The sequence below is a fragment of the Erpetoichthys calabaricus genome, chromosome 1 (genome assembly GCF_900747795.2).
Source record: "Erpetoichthys calabaricus chromosome 1, fErpCal1.3, whole genome shotgun sequence".
Lineage (NCBI taxonomy): Eukaryota > Metazoa > Chordata > Cladistia > Polypteriformes > Polypteridae > Erpetoichthys > Erpetoichthys calabaricus.
Window position 1 is genome coordinate 349,701,764 of NC_041394.2, and position 22,099 is coordinate 349,723,862.

Here is a 22,099-nt window from a genome sequence, read left to right on the forward strand (position 1 = left end):
AACTGACTTCCTCTGCACTAAGAGGAGGCACTGGCAGCGATCGCCGCACAGAATCCATTCACATGATATTCATGCTCTCAGAACATTTAGATGTGCATTTGCATGTTTTTCTGGTGGGTTTACTCAACGCTTCAGTTTCCTTTCAAAGTCATGTAGGATGTGGGGTTTTGTTGTGCTATATTGACCCTGCTAGTGTGTGTTTTGCTCGTATTCATCCTGTGATGTACTGGCAACTCGTTCAGGGATGGACACAACCCTGAATGGATGGCATAATTAAACATGTATAACGAAGATATTTTTAAAGTTCTGAACACTCCGTGGGCTAAGTTTATAACTAGTTTTAATTTCACAAAGACGTTTATCGTGTGGTGATTGGTTATGTGGTGAAAGAAAAAGGAAGGATAGGAACTGGGGGTTTGGTACGTCAGATAGAGACAGCAAGCGTGCAATAAAGAAAGCCCGCTCAGAATAACATCCATTGAATTCTGTGTTCGTCTCTCCGACCACCAGATCACAAACCCAACATTTAAACAATATTTAAGTTAAACCTGTGCAATACCCATTCATACATCCAGTTTTTTGGAGCCTCGTCACACCTGCCATAAAGTTCTCTACACTGAACGTACACCGGGGACCCCTTACTGCGAGGGAGTAGCACTACCGCCACACTACCGTGCATGTTTAATACTTGCTTTAATGCATTTCATCATGAAAATGATATCAAATATTTATCTTAGCATTCTAAATTTTCAGAGAGCAGGAATATCATACAGTGAATGGATTCTGTATGGCGATCGCTGTCTCCTCTTAGTGCGGAGGAAGTCAGTTTAAGAAGCGTAGTGATTAACCACTGGGTCGGGGAACACAACACAAAGCATTTAATGTGAAACATTAACTTATGACAGGGTTTGAGAAAATCTAGTAAATTAAACAATGATTTTAGGATGAAGTTTAGTTTATGACATTCTACTTTAATTATAAAGTAAACTATGAGAATAGAGTGGAAATGTCGACTTTATTCTCGGCGTATAGTTTTTTTTTCTTCCCTGTGTCCGTATTTTTTTTTCTTCACCGTGGCCCTAATACGATTCCGTAGGGCTATACCACAAATACAATTATAAATGCAAGTTGCAGTTTTATTATTTATGTACATAGCTTAGCTTGAAGCAAGGTCCATATTAATGCAGTTTGCCTAAATGATAGTTCAGTTGGTAAAGATGTCATCACCAAAATTGCACTGGTTTTATTTTATTTTAATTTGGTGAATACTGTGTAATGCACCTGGGCTTTTGAAACCTTGAAGTAATAGTGCAACTATCAGTATTAATACAATTATTTATTTCATTGTTATTATTTATTAGTTTAAATATTATGCAGTTTAATGATGGTAAAGTTGTTTAAAAAGTCACTTTAACGTGTCAGTGGACAGAGATTGTTAACATTAACAGAAAGTGTAGTTGTTTTACAAAAAATATTTATTTATTCCTTTTCTAAGACATGTTCAGTGCAATACAACTTTTGACAAGCACTTCTGGATATTTTCCTAAGTCTAAATACCTCTTTGGATGGTTGAAAATATGTTGTCAAAATTATAATTTAAGTTTTTGCAAAATTTGTTAAATAAAAAGGTTCTATATTTTGACTGTAACTGTCATGCAATGTGATTTCCTTCTCTTCATTAGTGCCACCCCCTTGAAAAGTATCACTTTATGGGACAATGCAAACCTGTATTAATACTTGTGTGCACATTAAAATGTTTTTTTTTGTACAGTATACAATGCTCTTGACAATGGAATAGGTTATTCTTAGCCAGTAATTGCAGTGGAAAATGTGTTTAACATCCACTCATGCATGGGAAAAAAATACTGTCAAATACCGTGAAACCGGAATAATTTAGAAAAATACCGTGATATAGAATTTTGGTCATACCGCCCATCCCTACTCTGGGAACACTTAAAACAAAGCATTTAATGTGCTACATAACTTATGACAGGGTTGGAGAAAATCTAGTAAATTAAATATATCCTGTATTTATCCAACCCGAGGGTTCTGCTATAGCATACATAATGGAAAAGAAAACTAAAGCTACACCACAGCCCAGACCGACAAGCCCAAATTCAAGCTCAAGGTACGGCCTTTCAGAGAGTGACCTGGAACAGATGGGCGAAAGCCCAGACTCCTTGGGACCATGGTCTGCAGCATCGTCTCCAGTTGAGAGCAAAATGGGGAGTGAATGTGCAAATAACGCGGGTCACGATAGCTCGCCAACTAGAGAAGATCATTTGAAACAGGAAAAGGCCTTGCAGTCTGCGCTTTCACCTACTCCACGTGAGCCAGGAACATTGCCGCTGCTTCACCTAAAGTGCTCGCAAGCAGAAATGATCTTTCCGAACTGAAGGTGATGATCGCCAAGCTCGAGCAAGATATAAAGAAAAGCGAGAAAGCAAGCAAACAGGCAAGTGAGAAGCTGCAACGGGAGCTACAAGAGCTGCGGCAGAATAACAAAGACACAGAGAAACGCATAAATATATCCGCCTTTAAAGGTATGATGGATAAAATTGAGTAGCATATTCAGGAAAGCGTGTCTAAACTGATCACACTTGCCAATCAGCTGGAAGCTGGAATGTTAAGCAGGCATTCATGACTCGAATTGAAATAGCCGAAAATCTAGCATCCACCACTGATGGAAAAGCAACAGCGGCTAGTTCCAAATGCAAAAAACTCAGAGACAGACTTGCTGCTCTGGAAGATGGAAGCAGAAGGAATAATATTAGGACCAAAGGTCTACCTGAGAATCGTGAAAGTCCAAACCCAGTGAAATTCGCAGCTGAACTATTCTCTAAAAAAATTGGAGAGGACTTTAAATCAGATACCGAGATAGCAGCAGCTTATCGCATACGCAGATCAAATACCTTTAGACCTAAGTCTTTTATTATCCGCCTCGAGAGATTATTATGTAAGCCAGATGTGATGGCACTCCTCAGACGCAAGCAAGAGATTACATTTGAAAATAACCACATTCGTATTTTCCCTGATTTCTCTCCTGCAACAGCTGCTAAACGTGCAGCCTTCTACAACTTTAAACAGCGGCTACAACAAGCTGTTATCAAATACAGCCTTTTGTACACTGCCAAACTGAAAGTGGATGTGCAAGGACAATACTACGTCTATCCCAGCAAGGAGGAAGCAGAAAAGGAATTAAGAAAGCTGATCCCGACACTATTCTGAAACACAATAGTGAGTTGCATCCTGTCATGGCATGGCAAGGAGATATCACCTGCTGTCTGATCCACTTGTAATGATACGGGTATTATAATTATACATCCTTTTCATTACTCGGACGCTTTCTGTTTATGTTTTAATTGCAGTTATAGACGTGTGTGTGGAAGAAATTAACTTTTGTTTTTTCCTTACTACCCTAAAGGAGACTGTTTAACATCATCTGCTTATCCTGGACCACTTTCTAACACCATCCCCTGGGTTTATTATCTTATTACTTTAAGATTGCTGAAGATTAAATTATATATTTTATGCTTATAGTTTGTTAATGATTATATTTTAGGCATATAGTATTTAGACTATATTGGCAATAGATATCTCTACTTTTTAATCCTAAAACACCACTGCGTGGGGGCTTGTTTTTGCTTTGGACGTGCTCCGTCTCTATGTATATCAGAGGACCGAGACTTTGTGAAGCGGGGTCCAGCCTCATGTGGGGAGACAAAGTGAGGGGGTGGGGGGATAATGGGGGGAGAGAAAGAGAGCAGGCTATATCTAATCTATCCTTTTAATCCTTATAATTATAACTACCAATGTAACAATAGGCTGCATGGCAATAACTCATGGGGAAATAGGAAATTAAGGTTAAAGCAGTCTTACTTCCAGTTAAGACCATAAAATGACATCAAAAACTCAGAATCAATATCTCCATGATGGGACAGTTAACTTTGTGAGCTGGAATGTTAAGAGCATGAATCACGAATTAAAGAGAAAGAACGTACTCTCTCACCTAACAGGTTTAAACGCTAAAATAGTATTTTTACAGGAGACCCACGTACTAAGCAAGGATCAGTTTCATCTTGAAAAGGACTGGGCTGGCCAAATGTTCCATTCTAGCTTTACAAAGAAAACTAGAGGTCTGGGAATTCTCATACATAGAACAGTCTCATTTGTAGCATCAGATGTAGTATCTGATCCAGAAGGGAGATATGTGATGGTCATGGGCAACTTATTTAACTGTAAAATAATTTTGATAAATGTTTATGCACCGAATGTCGATGATAAGGAATTCATACAAAATGTATTTGCATCCATTCCCAATGTGAACACTCATAAAATTATAATGGACGGGGACTTTAATTGTGTTTTAAATCCACTCTTATATAGGACTCCTGTCACAGGGGGGATGACATCTAACACTGCAAAGATAATTACAGTTTGTAACTGACCACAACTTATCAGACCCTTGGATTTTTCTAAACCAAAACTCAAGAACATATTCTTTTTACTCACCATTACATCATTGCTACTCAAGAATAGATTTCTTTATAGATAATTTCTTACCTATGATTAAATCTTGCAAGTACGATGCTATTGTTATTTCCGACGATGCACCTCTGATCTTGGAGCTAATTTCACTATGCCCCACACACTCACCTCGTAGATGGCGTCTTAACCCGCTTCTATTAGCAGACGAGAACTTTACAGAACTTATATCCAAACAATTCAGTTTCTTCCTAGAGACAAATACCTCCTCAGAGGTTTCTGCAGGAATACTCAGAGAAACTCTAAAGGCCTTCTTAACAGGACAGATTATTTCACATTTTTCCCACAGGAATAAATTAGAAACCAAGAAAGTATCAGAACTAAAAAGCAAAATTATTAGAATAGATGAAGAACATGCCAGGCTTCCAAGCGAGGCTCTTCATAGGAAAAGGCAGGCTCTGCATTCAGAACTCAACCTCCTGACAACTAAAGAAACTGAACAACTAATTTATAAATCCAGACATCATTTCTATGAACACGGAGAGAAAGCTAATAAGCTTTTAAGCTCAACAAATCCACAAGCAAGAAGTTCGCAATGCAATCCCAGTAATCACCAACACGAACAGAGATGAAATCATTGACCATAAAAATATAATGCACACATTTAGAGACTACTATAAATCCTTATATTCTACTGAGTTTAAAGAAGACAACACACAATCTAATGCATTTCTAGATACATTACAGCTACCACAAATAAGATACTTTTAGTGCAGAGGAACTGGATAAACCTTTGGCCCTATCAGAATTACTAGATGCTATAAAGTCACTTCAAGGCGGGAAAGCAGCTGGCCCTGACAGCTACCCTGCAGAGTTTTATATGAAATTCTCCGCTCAGCTAGCTCCCCTCCTATTAGTAACATTTACAGAAGCTAGAGACAATAAAATTCTACCTCAAACTTTGCGCCAAGCATTAATCACCAGAATTATTATTATTATTATTATCTTTCCTAAACAAAATAAGGACTTATTAAAATGTGTATTATATAGACCAATTTCACTTCTGAATAATGATGTTAAGATACTCTCAAAAATCATAGCTAGAAGGATGGAGAAAGTGCTGGCTTTGGTAATATCACAAGATCAAACTGGATTTATCAAGAGTCGACACTTATCCTCCAATCTTCGACGCCTGTTTAATGTAATATACTCACCAACAAAGTCAAACATATAGAAATATTATTATCATTGGATGCAGAAAAAGCATTTGACATGATTGAATGGAAATACTGTTTCATTACATTAGAGGAATTTGGGTTTGGCCCGAACATGTGCATGGATCAAACTACTGTATACCAATCCAGAAGCTTCAGTTTATATTAAAAACATTTGTTCAGACTACTTTAAACTAGAACGTGGCACCAGACAAGGATGCCCCTTGTCACCACTGCTATTTGCATTCGCCATTGAACCACTGGCAGTTCACTGTCGAAATGCTGATCAGATAAATGGGATTATCAGAGGACTGGAACAGAACATTTCTCTATATGCAGATGATATGGTATTGTGTGTATATATATGTGTATACAGTGCTGGAGGTGGCAGAGTTAAACATGCTAAGATTTACATTTGGTGTGACGAGGATGGACAGGATTAGAAATGAAGACATTAAAGGGTTAGCTCAGGTTGGGAGACAAAGTCAGAGAGACGAGATTGCGTTGGTTTGGTGCAGAGGAGAGATGCTGGGAATACTGGGAGAAGAATAATAAGGATAGAGTTGGCAGGCAGGAGGAAAAGAAGAAGGCTTAAGAGAAGGCTGATGGATGTGGTGAGAGAGGACATGATGTGATGAGTGTGACAGAAGAGGAGGACAGAAAGAAGATGGAAAAAGATGATCTGCTGTGGCAACTCCTAACGGGAGCAGCTGAGAGAAGAAGACTTATCAGAAGTGTAAAGTAATAATGGGTGAAGTGAAGCCTCAAGAAGCATCGAAACATTAGAAGCAACTGCGTTGGGAATCATGTTGAAGCATTTAACACTCACCTCCCTAGTGACCTCTCCTGGCCATTTGCATTAACGTTACACAAACTGATGATTAAGTAAAATGACATCTATTAAACTTGTACTACTTTTATTTTTTAATTGCTAAAGGCTGGCAATGAAAAGAAGGGTACAAGAGGAGTCTGAAATTTCAAGAGCTGAAAATGTATAGGAAACATGAGATAAGCATTCAGCTTTTGGAAGTAAGAAGCTGCCATGAACGGTCAGATCTCTAGCCAGCCATGAGTTAATTGTTTTCTTAATGGAGTAACAACTGAATTAAGGTCTAGCACACTGTTTTCACTTCTTGTTGTTTTGTTGATTTTAATTTCCAAGTAAGTAACTGTGTTTTAACAGGAATTTCACAGAATTTAGTTTGATTACTTTGTATCAGCACCAGTAGTTCACATTTGCTTGAAAATGTTTTAATAACCTGCGGTGGGTTGGCACCCTGCCCGGGATTGGTTCCTGCCTTGTGCCCTGTGTTGGCTGGGATTGGCTCCAGCAGACCCCCCGTGACCCTGTGTTCGGATTCAGCGGGTTGGAAGATGGATGGATGGATGGATGGATGTTTTAATAACATCATGTGCTGTATGCACTTCACTGACATTTTCAAAATATCAGCTGTGAGATCCTTATTTCTTTTCTTTTTGAGTTTAATACCTTTAAGTTCTCTTTGAGTGACCAACAAACTAAGAATTTGAGACGTAAAGAGAAAATGCGGGGGGTATGGGTGATAAAGGGCAATGTTGACAAATTCCTCTGTGAATTTCAAATTGTGGGAAGGTTCCATGTGAAACTTTAACTGAGCCATTACATCACTTATAAACCGTCATAATTGCTTCTACAAAAAAAAACAAAATAATTAAATTTAAAATTTTTGCAGGGTTTCCCTAAATTCATAAACACATTTTTGTCAAAAGATAAATTCATGTCTTATTGTGTCAAATGCCTTTTGAAAATCCACAAATAGAATCACTGGGTCTCGAGAAAGCAATTCATTATATTCAGTCAAGTCTAAAATCAAACACATATTATTAGAAATATAACTATCTTTAACATAACTTGACTGACATTCATCAACAAGGTCATTTATCCCACATTTCTGTGAAAGTTGCAAGTAAAAAATATGAAATGTGATCTATAAACATTTGATAAAATTGAGGTTAGGACATTGTTCCCAAGTGATTTATTATCTTTTAAATTATTGATGGCCCATTTCATTTATACTTATATGCTGGGACCCAAATATTTCAATGGCTTTGTCAAGATTACTATCTAATATATTAAGTTGTTTGTAAAAAACTGGTTGTAAATTCTTCAATTAATGTAGGATTCTCACAAAGGACCCCATCAATTATCAGCTTTCAAAGCACGTTGATTTGATCCCCTCTATGTTCTAGACTTTCTCCTTTTTCCACCCACTGTCTTCTTGATCTCACAAAGCCCCGTTTTGCCTGGTAAACATTTAAGTTATTAGCTTTTCTGTATCCAACTACATACAGACACACACACACACACTTTTTTTGAGATTTAAAGAAACTTTTTGTTTTTTAATTAAGCTATGTTTCAGACAGGACCACTACCAGTCATAAGTTTTAGAACACCTCAGTTATTAATATGGTGAAAAGATAAGCAGTAAACGGTCAGAGGTTTACATTTAAAGTTTAGGTTAGCAACAACTGAAAAAAGGAATTTCAGGGAAAACTAATAGGTTACAACCTACAGATGTTCTGCAGCAATTCAAGTAAATGAAGCCTTGAATGTTGAAGCAAACAATTTGAACAGGTGTCCTAAGTACCACTTGGACAATATTCCAGTGATAATGGCAAGAAAATGGCAATTAACAAATCAAATGAGGCAGGGCATCCATCATTTCCATTAGATGTGTAGGCCTTTCATTTAGAGAAGTGTATAATGGTATATGACTTTATCCCAGATGCTGTTTCCTCTTACCATAAAGTTGATCACATCACTGTGAATAATTATATATAACAGTTTATTATCTGTAAATGGACTTAACATAGCAGACAAGAAAACTGCATATTGCACTAATTAAATCATAACACTGACCCACCAGTGACATTTCAATGGCCAACTTAACAAAGCAAATGGCGTTGACTACATCTGTACCTTTATAAAAACAAAATGAGAGAAGTCCTGCCTAAAAATACGTCACTAATACTAACCAGTTAATAAAACAGTATGCAACATGTCCCTTGACGTAAGAGATGCTTGTATGTTCGGTAAAGGAGCTGAACATTCTACCCTACAGTTTATTTTTAACCAAAAAAGAAATGTAACCAATTGTATCATAATTATTGTAAGTCACCTTGAATAAAGGCATCAGCCAAATAAATAAAGGTAAATGTAGTTGAGCGTTTGACCGCTATATTTGGAGAAGTCCAGTATTGAGCATGAATTAAATAATCGTAGTAAGTCCCCTCTTCAAAGCTGCTAAATACAATTAAAGGTTGATAATACTGTACATCCATTAACTCAGTTAATAACTCTGTAACTACAATACAAGATATACTGTATATATATTTTTTTTTTTTTAATTCGGTACACTGTATTAATCCCCGAGGCGATATTGTCTTTTTGCATGACCTTTATGGGAGAGAGTGTGGGATCGGCCATTGTACATCAAGAGCCCCTGAAGAAATTTTCAGGTTAAGGGCTTTGCTCAAGGGTCCTTCTGGCAGGAAAGAGATTTGAATCGGCATCCTACCAAATACTAGCACATGTAAGAGATGGATACCATCATTTGCACAATACAGTTGGTATGAACCAATCTATTATGAAATAAACTCAACTACACTCATAGGCATAGGTTTGTAATCTCAACAAAAACAAATCATTAACTAAATCAACTGCTCCATTAAAAATCTTAATCTAAGTTTGGTATTCATTTTACTATGTGTAACTTTTTCCGGTTAGATCAGGCAGGCATTTTGTCATATCAGTAGATGTAAATACAGAAGAGCGGGTCTTCAATTTAGGAAATACATAGTGGCTACAAATTAACAAGAGTTGCAAAAGCACATTTCAAGATGAAAAGATTATAAAAAGTGAGGGATAGCAGTAGGATTACAGCACATGAGGAACAGTTTTTAATAACACAAACATCTAATCTTTATTTTGGGAAGGCCATGTCAACCACAGGTTTCCAACTTTTACTAAGTTTATAAAACATGAAGAGAATTGAGCTGGTCAGTACAGTAAAAAGAACACTGCAAGTGTAAAAAACAAATACAGCAGTGGCAGGTATCAGGAGGAGCTAAAAAAATCTGAATTCACTAATTTAAAACATTAAAGAAGTTGTACAAATCACACAGCTAGAGACCCTTTTGAAAAATTTAAGGCTTGTACTTCTTTAAACCAATACACTACTACAATGGCTGCTCACTTACTACTAATTGGGGGTTTACTGTCAAAGTAGCAGCTTCTGATGTCTACCGTGAGAAATCAAACATTTGGAAAGACTTCACAGCAACAAAACAATTTTATTTCTGAAAATTTCCTCCTCAAATTCAAAGACAACTAAATCTATATAATCCCAGTGAAGATGTGTAGTAAAATACTCCGTGAACCAGCAACATTGTGCACTTTTATTAATTCACATAATCTTTTCCTGTCCTCTTTATTGAAATCTTTTCTAATATAATCTACTTCTGTCCACAGCTAGAACATCAATTTTGACCTCACAGTTTGAAGACTCAAGGAGTGTTGTGTATAATGGGCATCACATGTGTGAGTAGAGAGATTAGAAAGAAAACTGTCTGGAAAAGAATGCTTAATAATAATGGTGGACAGCAACTAAATAGTACAAGATTTAACAAATGCTTGCAGATCTTAATTGAAAGTTTCTGAAACAGAACTTTACTGATGTTTCCAACAACACAAATCACGCAAACACACACAACCATAAGGAAAAAAATTTTAAAAAATAGTAATAAACTCCTACTAAATAACTTGAGTGCCTCACTCATCGTTAGTGCTCCATTGTCTGGAGATCTGTGCTCCTCATTGACCAATGTACCATGGGTAACCCCATGGGGAGCAGCCAGACAAAGAACAACCAATTACTGACCCTCATGAAGATTTTAATTAAATCAAGCAGACCATTGCTGAGAAAATGGATGCCAGGCCAGTCTGTGGTGTTCACTTCAGAGTTCCTAGTGGCACAAAAAGGTGACCCACACACCCTGGCCGAGCTCAGTGTGATAAAACTACATGTAGTGAGCAGCCACCATATGAGTTTTACCATTCACCTCATCTCTATATCTAGTACAAAGCACACAGAAACGGATGTGACCGAGATATGGGAAGAAAACCAGAGTAGCCGTGCAGGGCAGAAACCGACTACGGGCCATCGTAGGGTACAACTGCATTCGTATACACCAACATAGTAAGTCAGGTTAGGTTTGCAAGCCCACTAAACCTGGGAATCTTTGGAAATACGAATGAAAAATAAATAAATAAATAGGGAACACATGGAAAATGCATTCAGGCCATAAAATTCATTTTGCTGGAACTATAAGCCAGTAACACCAACCACAAATCTCTATTAACCTCCCAATATTCATCAACATGGATTACTGGTTTTGCATTTTAACATCGAAACACAGACTTTTTCCACATACGACACAGGCTAAAAGAGAAACAAAACAACATCTATATAATTGTACATCCATGCAATGCATGTAAATATATGAAGACTACATTGAATTAAGCAGGTTTCAGAATGCTAAGCCGTTTATGTAAATACACACATACTGATTATGGACGCCCGTCTTCAACAGATATGAACATTAAATTTAGACTTCTCCAGGCGGGTTACCCGAGGAATACCGGCACGACAGCGCTACACTTTCTCTCCCTTTATACATTTGTTTTCATTCTTGGTTACGCTTGCACTTCGACTTTTCTGCACGGTCGCGGACTCCACTTTGTTTCAGTCCGTGTTTGCCTTTCTCTGATCATAAGTGTAAAGCCCGACTGACTCCTCGCTGCTTTCTGAAATGCCGACCGATCACGAACACCGCGGAATGATAAAGGAGAAAGAAAAGTAAAAAAAAATTAAAGCGCTGTGTGTTAGTGAAATTGACGTGATAGACACAAACAGTCTACTTACCTCTACTTAGTTACTTTGACTGGAGCGGATGGAAACTCACGCATTCGTAAACTGACGTGCCCAAACCACGAATACTTACCCTCCGCCTCTCTGTAATGATTTTCTTTCAAAATGAACTCCGTCTGGAGCAAATGAAAAATCTCCATTCATAACATGACGGCCCCAAACTCATATCACTTACCTTCACCCTGTGTGCGATGTGATACTTTTTAATCCCGACCTACTCAGCAGCCTGCTTCGGTTTGCTGCATACAAGCGAAAAGCGCGCGCCGACTTCCGTATCGGCCGCTTTCGGTGACGTCACGGGTCAAAGTACTCCATAACGTCATCAAGGGCGACGAAAAGAGTAGCGTCCCAAAACTTCATCCATCCATCCATTCTCCAACCCGCTGAATCCGAACACAGGGTCACGGGGGTCTGCTGGAGCCAACACAGGGCACAAGGCAGGAACCAATCCCGGGCAGGGTGCCAACTCACCGCAGGACACACACAAACACACCAAGCACACACTAGGGCCACTTGCAAGTAGATATTGCTGCAGACCGGAGTAAAATAGGCGTGAATATCATTTTCGACTTCAGCCAAAGCACGCCCACTTCTATATATTATATCCATCCATCCATTTTCCAACCCGCTGAATCCGAACACAGGGTCACGGGGGTCTGCTGGAGCCAATCCCAGCCAACACAGGGCACAAGGCAGGAACCAATCCCGGGCAGGGTGCCAACCCACTGCAGGACACACACAAACACACCCACACACCAAGCACACACTAGGGCCAATTTAGAATCGCCAATCCACCTAACCTGCATGTCTTTGGACTGTGGGAGGAAACCGGAGCGCCCGGAGGAAACCCACGCAGACACGGGGAGAACATGCAAACTCCACGCAGGGAGGACCCGGGAAGCGAACCCGGGTCTCCTAACTGCGAGGCAGCAGCGCTACCACTGCGCCACCGTGCCGCCTATATATTATATATAAATGATATGTAATGGGGATAGACATGTTTGCTTGTAATGTTCACAAAAGTAATAAAACTGTACAATGCAGTTATAAAAGTTAAAGAAAAAATGCAGATGGCATGAATTGACTAAAACAGATACACAGACAATTTCAAATATACAGAACTTAATCAACAAAGTGTCCTTTATTATTTACAGCAATAGTTAAATCAAATCTACACAACTCTATTATGCACAGTCAGTTTAGCACTCAGAAATCAAAAAGGCCAAAGACCAGTAAAGCCAGTGACACGTTTATCAGAGGAGGCGTTGAGATGAAATCCCAAGTTGAGAAGCCTCAGTGATGCTGTCTGTCTTTGGTACTCCAACAGTTGAAACACAAGTTTGTCAAACTCTTCACTCGCTTAAAATAAATAAATAAATAAATAAAATTACTTTCACCAACACTAAAAGTGTATTAATACATTTTTCAAATTTCACTTTAAACATATATATATACATTTATATGCATTTAGTTTGTATTCTTGTCTAAATTCACTACAAGTAAAATGGTATTCTGATTAACAGAAGAATGGTGCTGAAAAGAAAAAGAAAGGACCGTCTGCTCCCCAACACCACATAACGTCCCACTCACCGTCTGCTGGTCCATCAATGAGCAGACCTTCTTCTTTTTACTCACAGAGACACTTTCTGTACTCAGAGACTCACTGAAGCCAAATGAGCCTCTGGCATCAGCACAACCAGAATAATGTGAACTCGGGGTGTTGATCTTTTCAAAAGTGCCTACAGCTCTTCACAGCACTTCATCAGGTAGTTGTAGAGGCCATTATCTGGTGACCTTTAGGATCTTCATTTTTAAACCATTTAAATGACAACTTTTCAGATACAACAGCCTGTTGGACAAGCAAATACAAGAGTTTGGTACTCTAAAGTCATCATAGCTCTCTGCTACAGATTACAATAACAAAGTTTTACTTGTTATCTGATCTAAGTTACCAGCAAGTGATCATCTGCTCCATGGCCCTTTATGATGAACTCCAACAGTTTTTCATGTTGAGTCCCCTTGGAGGCCCTGCTGATCTCTTCAACCTCATAAACCCGAGCCCCTTGTCCTCGAGTCAGCTGCCCTACTGTAGCCACACAGCCAGCCTGCTCTCCTACAAGGTGAACACACAAATAAAACATCAAATTGTCACATGAAGTATTTGTCTTGTGCAAGCTGTCTAGTTTTGGTCTGAACACTTCTGTTTTCTCATAAAAGTGGACACTTTGGAATAAAGTTCAAACTGTGAGAATTACTCTGTGGTTCATTACAAAAACTCTCATTCATGGTTATCTCAATAGTTCTTTAGAATACATCAATTATTTCAGAGTATTATGAATACCCCAATCTGGACACTACCTAAAGTAACATGCAAGTCACAGGCATGTCATCCTAAGAAAAAAAGGATAAACTGTATACAGTGCTGTCCACTATTATTGGCACTCCTTGTAAAAATTAGTAAGAAGTGGTAGAAAAAAGCCCTGTTTGCTGAAGAAATGTCACTTTGTACTGAAAAAATTAGAAACATCCGACTTTTAATTGAAACAATTTCATTTAAAGAAAAACAAAGCCCTCATCAAGAAATAAATATTTTTAAAATTAACATTTTTATAAGGGGTGTCATTAATAGTGGGAGGCACGTTAAATGAATGCCACAAATAAAAAGGTAGGCCACACATGAAGAAAACAATATATTATATTATATTATATTATATATATATATATATCAGCATCTTTAAAAGACTGACAGTAAAATCAAAGGGTTTCTCCATAGTCAGATAAAGAGCATACTGAGAGAGAATAAGAGATAAAGTACTGAAATCATATATAATCTAAACACGAATGTAAAGTTACATAAAGCTTACAGTTAATATTCACATACCATCAACGTGTCTATTCCACAGTCTACTGAACCAGCGGGGATGTCCTAGGAAAAGAAGGAAAGAAAAAACACGTGAAAGTCAAACACGACAAGTGAATTACAAGTTTAAGAAATGGGTGTTTGCAATTTACCTGATTTTTCATTAACATCCAATTTCCAGAAGATATTATTGTAGCAAGCTGGCTGAAAGGAAAAAATATATAAATGTCACTTGTAATTAAATTGAAAGGCTCTGTGTACCTCGCGACTGTCAGTCTGAGTCACATACAACTTAGTGGCGCACTGCCCATTGCAGGAAAGTCTGTAACAGTTTAGAAATAGCAGGCATCATCTGCACAAAACTACCATGAAATTCTATTAAAATTGACGGTACAAAAACATCACAGATTATTTGGTATTACAATTTAGACACATTACTCCAACATAAGGAACTAAACTGAAAAGAAAAAAAGGTAATATCGTGCACCACTGCAGTCAATCTGAACGTTATCAACAGCCTACTTCACGACAGAATAACTGATCCAGCGTTTCCTAGATGCTTGTAAAAGTTATTTTGTCTTGTAAAAACATAAAATGATGTAATTGAACAAAATGTATGTGTGTAAGTACAGAAAATAGGACAGAATGATCAAACTTGTTTGTGTTTTGCGTACGTGACAAAAAGCATATATACTTTCTGGAAGTTTTCTTTCAATGATGTGTGCGACAAGAAAATATACCTTTAGGGTAAGGACTTTACCAATTGGAATAATACAAAATGAGTCAGGACGCTATTTTTATTGCTTACGTGGTCTACGATCAGGAGAATAGAAAAGCTATAAAAGGGCAAGGATATCTGCGCTCGAGGCAGATGAAGTGCGGCGTCCTAGGACTGTATTTCTCTGTCATTTTTCCCTTGTCTGGTATGTATCAATAAAAGGCTTTTACTAATTTTAATTTCTTCTCTGTCTTCAGTCACAAAAAGTGTCCACAGTCTTCCATGCACAGTCAAGGAGTTCTCGTGAAACTTGCCTTGTGGAATTTGAAGAGTTGCCGGTACCGCTGAGTGCCGGTCCACTTCAACCACTGAATATAAATCAATTACTACAGCGAAAATGATTATTAATACAAATGTAAAGGTTCACGGTACAAACATCCATCCATCCATTTTCCAACCCGCTGAATCCGAACACAGGGTCACGGGGGTCTGCTGGAGCCAATCCCAGCCAACACAGGGCAGGAACCAATCCTGGGCAGGGTGCCAACCCACCGCAGAACACACACAAACACACCCACGGGCCAATTTAGAATCGCCAATTCACCTAACCAGCATGTCTTTGGACTGTGGGAGGAAACCGGAGCGCCCGGAGGAAACCCATGCAAACACGGGGAGAACATGCAAACTCCACGCAGGGAGGACCCGGGAAGCGAACCCGGGTCCCCAGGTCTCCCCACTGCGAGGCAGCAGCGCTACCCACCGCGCCACCCCGGTACAAACATAACCATGCAAAACAAAGTTATTAAACATACGAAAAAAATGCAACTTTCAAACGTTTTCATTTCGAAGCACACTTACTTCCATTGTCAAAAATACGAGCAATTAGTTTCATCGCTACTTCTTTTGTCTAATGGAGTTTCATCGCCGCAGCTTCTTTTTTTTTTTGTCTCCTTTCCTTTAAAGGATTTTCGTTGCTTGGTACAACCGCAGGTTATTTAAGAGGAAACTTTATAAGGCGGAATCACGAACTGAGAAACGTTTGGTTAAAGTTACACGTGATAGACAACTTCAAACGTTGATAATTAGACAGATGAGTTTTTGATTGTCATACGTTAACAGCAATCTTATTCGTTGAAATTCTGAATTAGCCAATATTATCCACTTGCATTTACAGTTATCCCGCCTTCAGATCCGCCCATACTGTCTCCGGTCTGCAGCAATACCCATCTCGCAGATACGGAAGTCGGCGAGCTCTTCTCGCTTGTATGCAGCAACTCGAAACAGGCTGCTGAGTAGGTCGGCTTTAAAAAGTATCACATCGCACACAGGGTGATGGTAAGTGATATGAGTTTGGGGCTGTCATGTTATGAATGTGGATTTTTCATTTGCTCCAGACGGAGTCCGTTTTGAAAGAAAATCATTACAGAGAGACGGAGGGTAAGTATTCGTGGTTTGGGCACGTGGTCAGTTCACGAATGCGCGATTTTCCATCCGCTTCAGTCAAAGTAACTAAGCAGAGGTAAGCAGGCCGTTTGTGTCTATCACATCAATTTCACTAACACACACAGCGCTTTAATTTTACTTTTCTTTCTCTTTTATCATTCCGCGGTGTTCGTGATCGGTCGGCATTTCAGAAAGCAGCGAGGAGTCAATCGGGCTTTACACTTATGATCAGAAAAAGACAAACACGAACTGAAACAAACTGGAGTCCGCGACCGTGGAGAAAAGTGCATGCGAAACCAAGAACGAAAACAAATGTATAGAGGGAGAGAAAGTGTAGCGCTGTCGTGCCGGTATTCCTCGGGTAACCCGCCTGGAGAAGTCTAAATTTAATGTTCATATCTGTTGAAGACGGGCGTCCATAACCAGTATGTGTGTATTTATATACTGTACACGGCTTAGCATTCTGAAACCTGCTTAATTCAATATAGTCGGCATATATTTACATGCATTGCACGGATGAACAATTCTATGGATGTTGTTTTATTTCTCTTTTAGCCTGTGTCATATGTGAAAAAGTCTATGTTTTGGTGCTAAAATCTAAAACCAGTAATGCATGTTGATGAATATTGGGAGGTTCATAGAGATTTGTGGTTGGTGTTAGTGCCTTACAGTTCCAGCAAAATTAATTTTATGGTCTGTATGCATTTTACATGTGTCCCTTATTTATTTATTTATTTTTATCCTTATTTCTAAAGATTCCCAGGTTTAGTGGGCTGGCAAACCTAACCTGACTTACTATGATGGTGGATACTGTGGACGCAGGTTCAAAGAGAGAAGACAGCAGAAGATAGACACAGTTTGTTGAATCAACACACCCCTTTATTCTTTATGATTCTTGGTGAGTACAGAGACTCCGCAGCGCCTGTCAGCTCAGTGCTTAGGGCCTGCTGAATCTCCCCTTCCTCTTTTTTTTTTTCTTACAGACTTTTATAAGTTGGCTGTCATGCCAACACCCTGAGCAACAGACACATGACTTAGATACAATCATCACTTCTAGCTTAAAGTTTATGCAAGTGTGGCCGAAAAAGGCACACTAAAAAGCAGGCAGATAATATTTTCTCAATTCTCTTTATTCATTCGGAGTCACAGTAAGTAGAGATTCAAAAGAGCATAACTTATTGCCGCAAAGCTCAATTGAACCCTGATCAAAAGCCAGGAGGGTTTTTTTTATACTTCAGCATCTCATGATTAATAAGACAGAAAGAAAATCCTTATCAAAACAGTAAAGTTAAACAATATGTCTGTTGAGCTAAGCATTATCTGTGTTTTCAAAGCTAAGCACAGGAGAGACGCCTTTGCATAAACTACATGTACTTTCTGCAGCCTTGTGACCTTGTCCCTGAAACATTCACTCTGAGAAGGGGAAAACAAGAAACAGCTTAGATTTTATTCATGTGGACACTATTTCTTCTGAGCCCTGGAATAACATATTTTTGTTAGTTCATAAGCCAAAGCGTCTCTCACTGGCAAGTTACAAAATAGTTATTATAAAAATTCTAATTTACTAAACACACAAAATACATGTTATACAAGCATTTCTGATTATTATTGAGCGATAAGACTTCTCCCTTGAAGTGTGCATTTTAAAGATTACTTCTTTGCATACAAAGTCTGCCCGAAATACAGTTACTGGTAATCTTTGTGGTTAGGCCTACTTCCCTTTATTTTTGAGATATGCTGTTCTTGTTTTAGCTATTTTCTACACCTAGGCTCTAATGCTTAATAACCCTTAACTTTCCCACATCACATACCTTAACAGTCTTAATACATTCATATGGTTAACACAAAGAACTCTTATACTTACATTTTCTTAGCAATCAGCTGATTTGCATAACATATTTTCCATCCACCCAAATACACATAGATAGTAATCATCAAGGCGTTTTAGACTTGTTTATCTAAGTACAAATATATCTGTTGCACTAAGGTGTAGTCACGAAATCTTCTTCCCCTCCCTTTGACTAGGTCAAAAGGCCCTCAGCCCAAGATTCTTTGTTCAACTATTATTTAATATATTGATTCAAATTTTTATTATTCCACAATACGTATGCAGTTGTACCCTACGATGGCCCATAGTCGGTTCCTACCCTGCACAGCTACTCTGGTTTTCTTCCCATATCTCAATGACATCAGTTTCTGTGTGCTTTGTACTAGATATAGATGTGAGGTGGATGGTAAAACTCATATGGCGTTTGCTCACTACATGTAGTTTTATCACACTGAGCTCGGCCAGGGTGTGTGGGTCACCTTTTTGTGCCACTAGGAACTCTTAAGTGAACACCACAGACTGGCCTGGCATCCCTCTTCTTAGCAAGGCTCTGCTTGATTTAATTAAAATCTCCATAAGGTCAATAATTGGTTGTTCTTTGTCTGGCCTCTCCCCATGGGGTTACCCATGGTACATTGGTCAATGAGGAGCACAGATCTCCAGACAATGGACCACTAATGATGAGTGAGGCACTCAAGGTCTCAATACTGGGAGAAGTTATTTAGTAGGAGTTTATTACTATTTTTAAATGTTTTTTTTTTTCTTATGGTTTTGTGTGTTTGCGTGCAACATTTACTTCCATATGATGGATCTGATTAACTTAATCTTGGATTTGTGTTGTTGGAAACATCAATAAAGTTCTGTTTCAGAGACTTTGAAGTAAGATTTGCAAACATTCGTTGAGACTTGCACTATTTAGTTGCTGTCCACCATTGTTATTAAGCATTTTTTTTCCAGACAGTTTTATTTCTAAGATCTGTACTCACACGTGTGATGCCCATTATACATGACAGTCCTTGAGTCTTCAAACTGTGAGGTCAAAATTGATGTTATAGCTGTGGATAGAAGTAAATAGAAGTATATTAGAAAATAATTCAATAAAGAGGAGAGGAAAAGATTATGTGAATTAGTAAAAGTGCACAATGATGCTGGTTCACTGAGTATTTTACTACACATCTTCACTGGGATTATATATATTTAGTTGTCTTTGAATTTGAGGAGGACATTTTCAGAAATAATAGTTTTTATTACTGTGAAGTCCTTCCAAATGTTAGATTACTCACGGTAGGCATCAGAAGCCGCTACTTTGACAGTAAACCCCCAATTAGTAGTAAGTGAGCAGCCATTGTAGTAGTGTATTTGTTTAAAGAAGTACAAGCCTTAAATTTTTCTAAAGGATCTCTACCTGTGTGATTTGTAAAATGTCTTTTAATGTTTTAAATTAGTGAGTTGAGATTTTTTAGCTCCCCCTGATACCTGCCACTGTTGTATTTGTTTTTTACATTTGCTGTGTCCTTTCTACTGTATTGACCAGCTCAGTTCTCTTCATGTTTTATAAATTTAGTTAAAGTTGGAAACCTGTGGTTGACATGGCCTTCCAAAATAAAGATTAGATGTTTGTCTTATTAAAACTGTTCCTCGTGTGCCGTAATCCTACTGCTGTCACTTTTTATAATCTTTTCATCTTTAAATGTGCTTTCGCAACTCTTGTTAATTTGTAACCAATATATATTCCCTAAATTGAAGACCCGCTCTTCTGTATTTACATCTACTGATGTGACAAAATGCTTGCCTGCAAAGTCCTTTCAATTGCCAGACAGTCCAGAGGATGAAGAGCACACCATAGTTTGAGCTCAGATGTTCATATAATGTATTAGGGCTGCGCTACCCCATACCATCTTAGTTCAGGACTGGGGATGCTCAAATCGTAACACAGGCCAATATCACTGGTTATTTCTGTTCTTAAGAATTTGTTTCAAATGTTATAATAAAGCTTGAACCACCATCTTATCAGAGTTGTTATAATCAAGTTTACAAGTTTTAGGAAAAATACAAATTGAATCAAACTTCAATCAAAACTCCACATAATTAAAATTAATAAGTCTGTATGAATTCTCAACGGAAGCATAGAAAGTGTGTTGTGAATTACAAATTAAAAAGCTAACAAAAATCCAGCAGACCACGTTCACCACAAATTGAAGCTCATGTAACACAGGTTAAGAAGACAGTGCTGACAATTGAAATACTGTATTTGAATTCTTCCAACTAAATGAGTGTTTGTGCGAGACATGCATTGTAGGATTGTTTCCTTTTCTTAAAAAAAAAAACACCAGTCGACACATGCCAATAATACATAACGTGACAATTGATGTAACCAATATAAGGCCTACGGTTCTTAGTTTTTAATACACAGGATAAAACCGGAAAAAGTTACACATCAAAAATTGAATACCAAAATTAGATTAAGAATTCTTAACTTAATGGAGCAGTTGATTTAGTTAATGGTTTGTTTTTGTTGAGATTACAAACCTATGAGTGTAGTTGACTTTATTTCATAATAGATTTATTCATACCAAATGTATTCTGCAAATGATGGTATCCATCTCTTACATGTGCTAATATTTGGTAGGATGCCGATTCAAATCTCTTTCCTGCCAGAAGGACACTTGAGCAAGACCCTTAACCTGAAAATTTCTTCAGGATCTCTTGCTGTACAATGGCTGACCCCGCCCTCGGGGATTAATACAGTGTACCAAATTTTAAAAATATATACAGTAAATCTTGTATTGTAGTTACAGAGTTATTAACTGAGTTAATGGATGTATTATCAACCTTTAATTGTATATAGAAGCTTTGAAAAGGGAACTTACTATGATTATTTAATTCATACTCAATAATGGACTTCTCCAAAAATAGCGGTCAAATGCTAAAATACATTTACCTTTATTCAAGGTGACTTACAAAATGTATGATTCAATTGGTTACATTTCTTTTTTGGTTAAAAATAAACCTGTAGGATACAATTTTCAGCCCCTTTACCAAACATACAAGCATCTCTTACGTCAAGGGACTTGTTGCATAGTGTTTTATTAACTGGTTAGTATTAGTGACATATTTTTAGGCAGGAATTCACTCATTTTGTTTTTAATAAGGTACAGATGGAGTCAACACCATTTGCTTTGTTAAGTTGGCCATTGAAATGTCACTGATGGGTCAGTGTTATGATTAGTGCAATATGCAGTTTTCTTGTCTGATATGTTAAGTCCATTTACAGAAAATAAACTGTAATATATATAATTCACAGTGATGTGGTCAACTTTATGTTAAGAGGAAAAAGCATCTGGGATAGAGTCATATACCATTATACACTTCTCTAAATGAAAGGCCTACACATCTAATGGAAATGATGGATGCCCTGCCTCATTTGATTTGTTAATTGCCATTTTCTTGCCATTATCACTGGAATATTGTCCACGTGGTACTTCAGGGGGTGTAGTAACACAGTCTGGTCCAACTCTGCTTCAATGCAGACAGAGGGTTTGTAAGTAATCAACACAAGTTAGGACACCTGTACAAATTGTT

The 22,099-nt window shown here is 38.0% G+C and overlaps 3 protein-coding genes across 28 annotated transcripts in view; 1 reads left to right on the top strand and 2 right to left on the bottom strand.

Annotated features, from left to right (window-relative positions):
- Positions 1–11,955, bottom strand: part of LOC114669062 (gastrula zinc finger protein XlCGF8.2DB-like) — a 30,230-nt gene extending 18,275 nt beyond the window's left edge. Inside the window, exon 1 of the mRNA XM_028825188.2 lies at positions 11,844–11,955. The gene's annotated coding sequence lies outside the window, so the exon portion shown is untranslated. The remainder of the gene's footprint in view (positions 1–11,843) is intronic.
- Positions 1–22,099, top strand: part of LOC114668373 (gastrula zinc finger protein XlCGF26.1-like) — a 217,051-nt gene that overhangs the window by 36,457 nt on the left and 158,495 nt on the right. For 9 of the 16 annotated variants that reach the window (XR_007934462.1, XM_051924843.1, XM_051924877.1 and 6 more), the window contains exon 1: positions 16,460–16,581. The exons of 1 other annotated variant lie outside the window; for it this stretch is intronic. Coding sequence is in view for 1 of the 15 variants with exons in the window: in XM_051924902.1 (XP_051780862.1) it covers positions 16,613–16,683 (71 nt within the window). In the remaining 14 variants the exon portion in view is untranslated. 6 more of the 16 variants (XM_051924848.1, XM_051924904.1, XM_051924846.1 and 3 more) reach the window with 6 other exon arrangements.
- LOC114668330 (zinc finger protein 883-like) overlaps positions 1–22,099 on the bottom strand; it is a 774,734-nt gene that overhangs the window by 18,330 nt on the left and 734,305 nt on the right. The gene's annotated exons all lie outside the window — the stretch shown is intronic.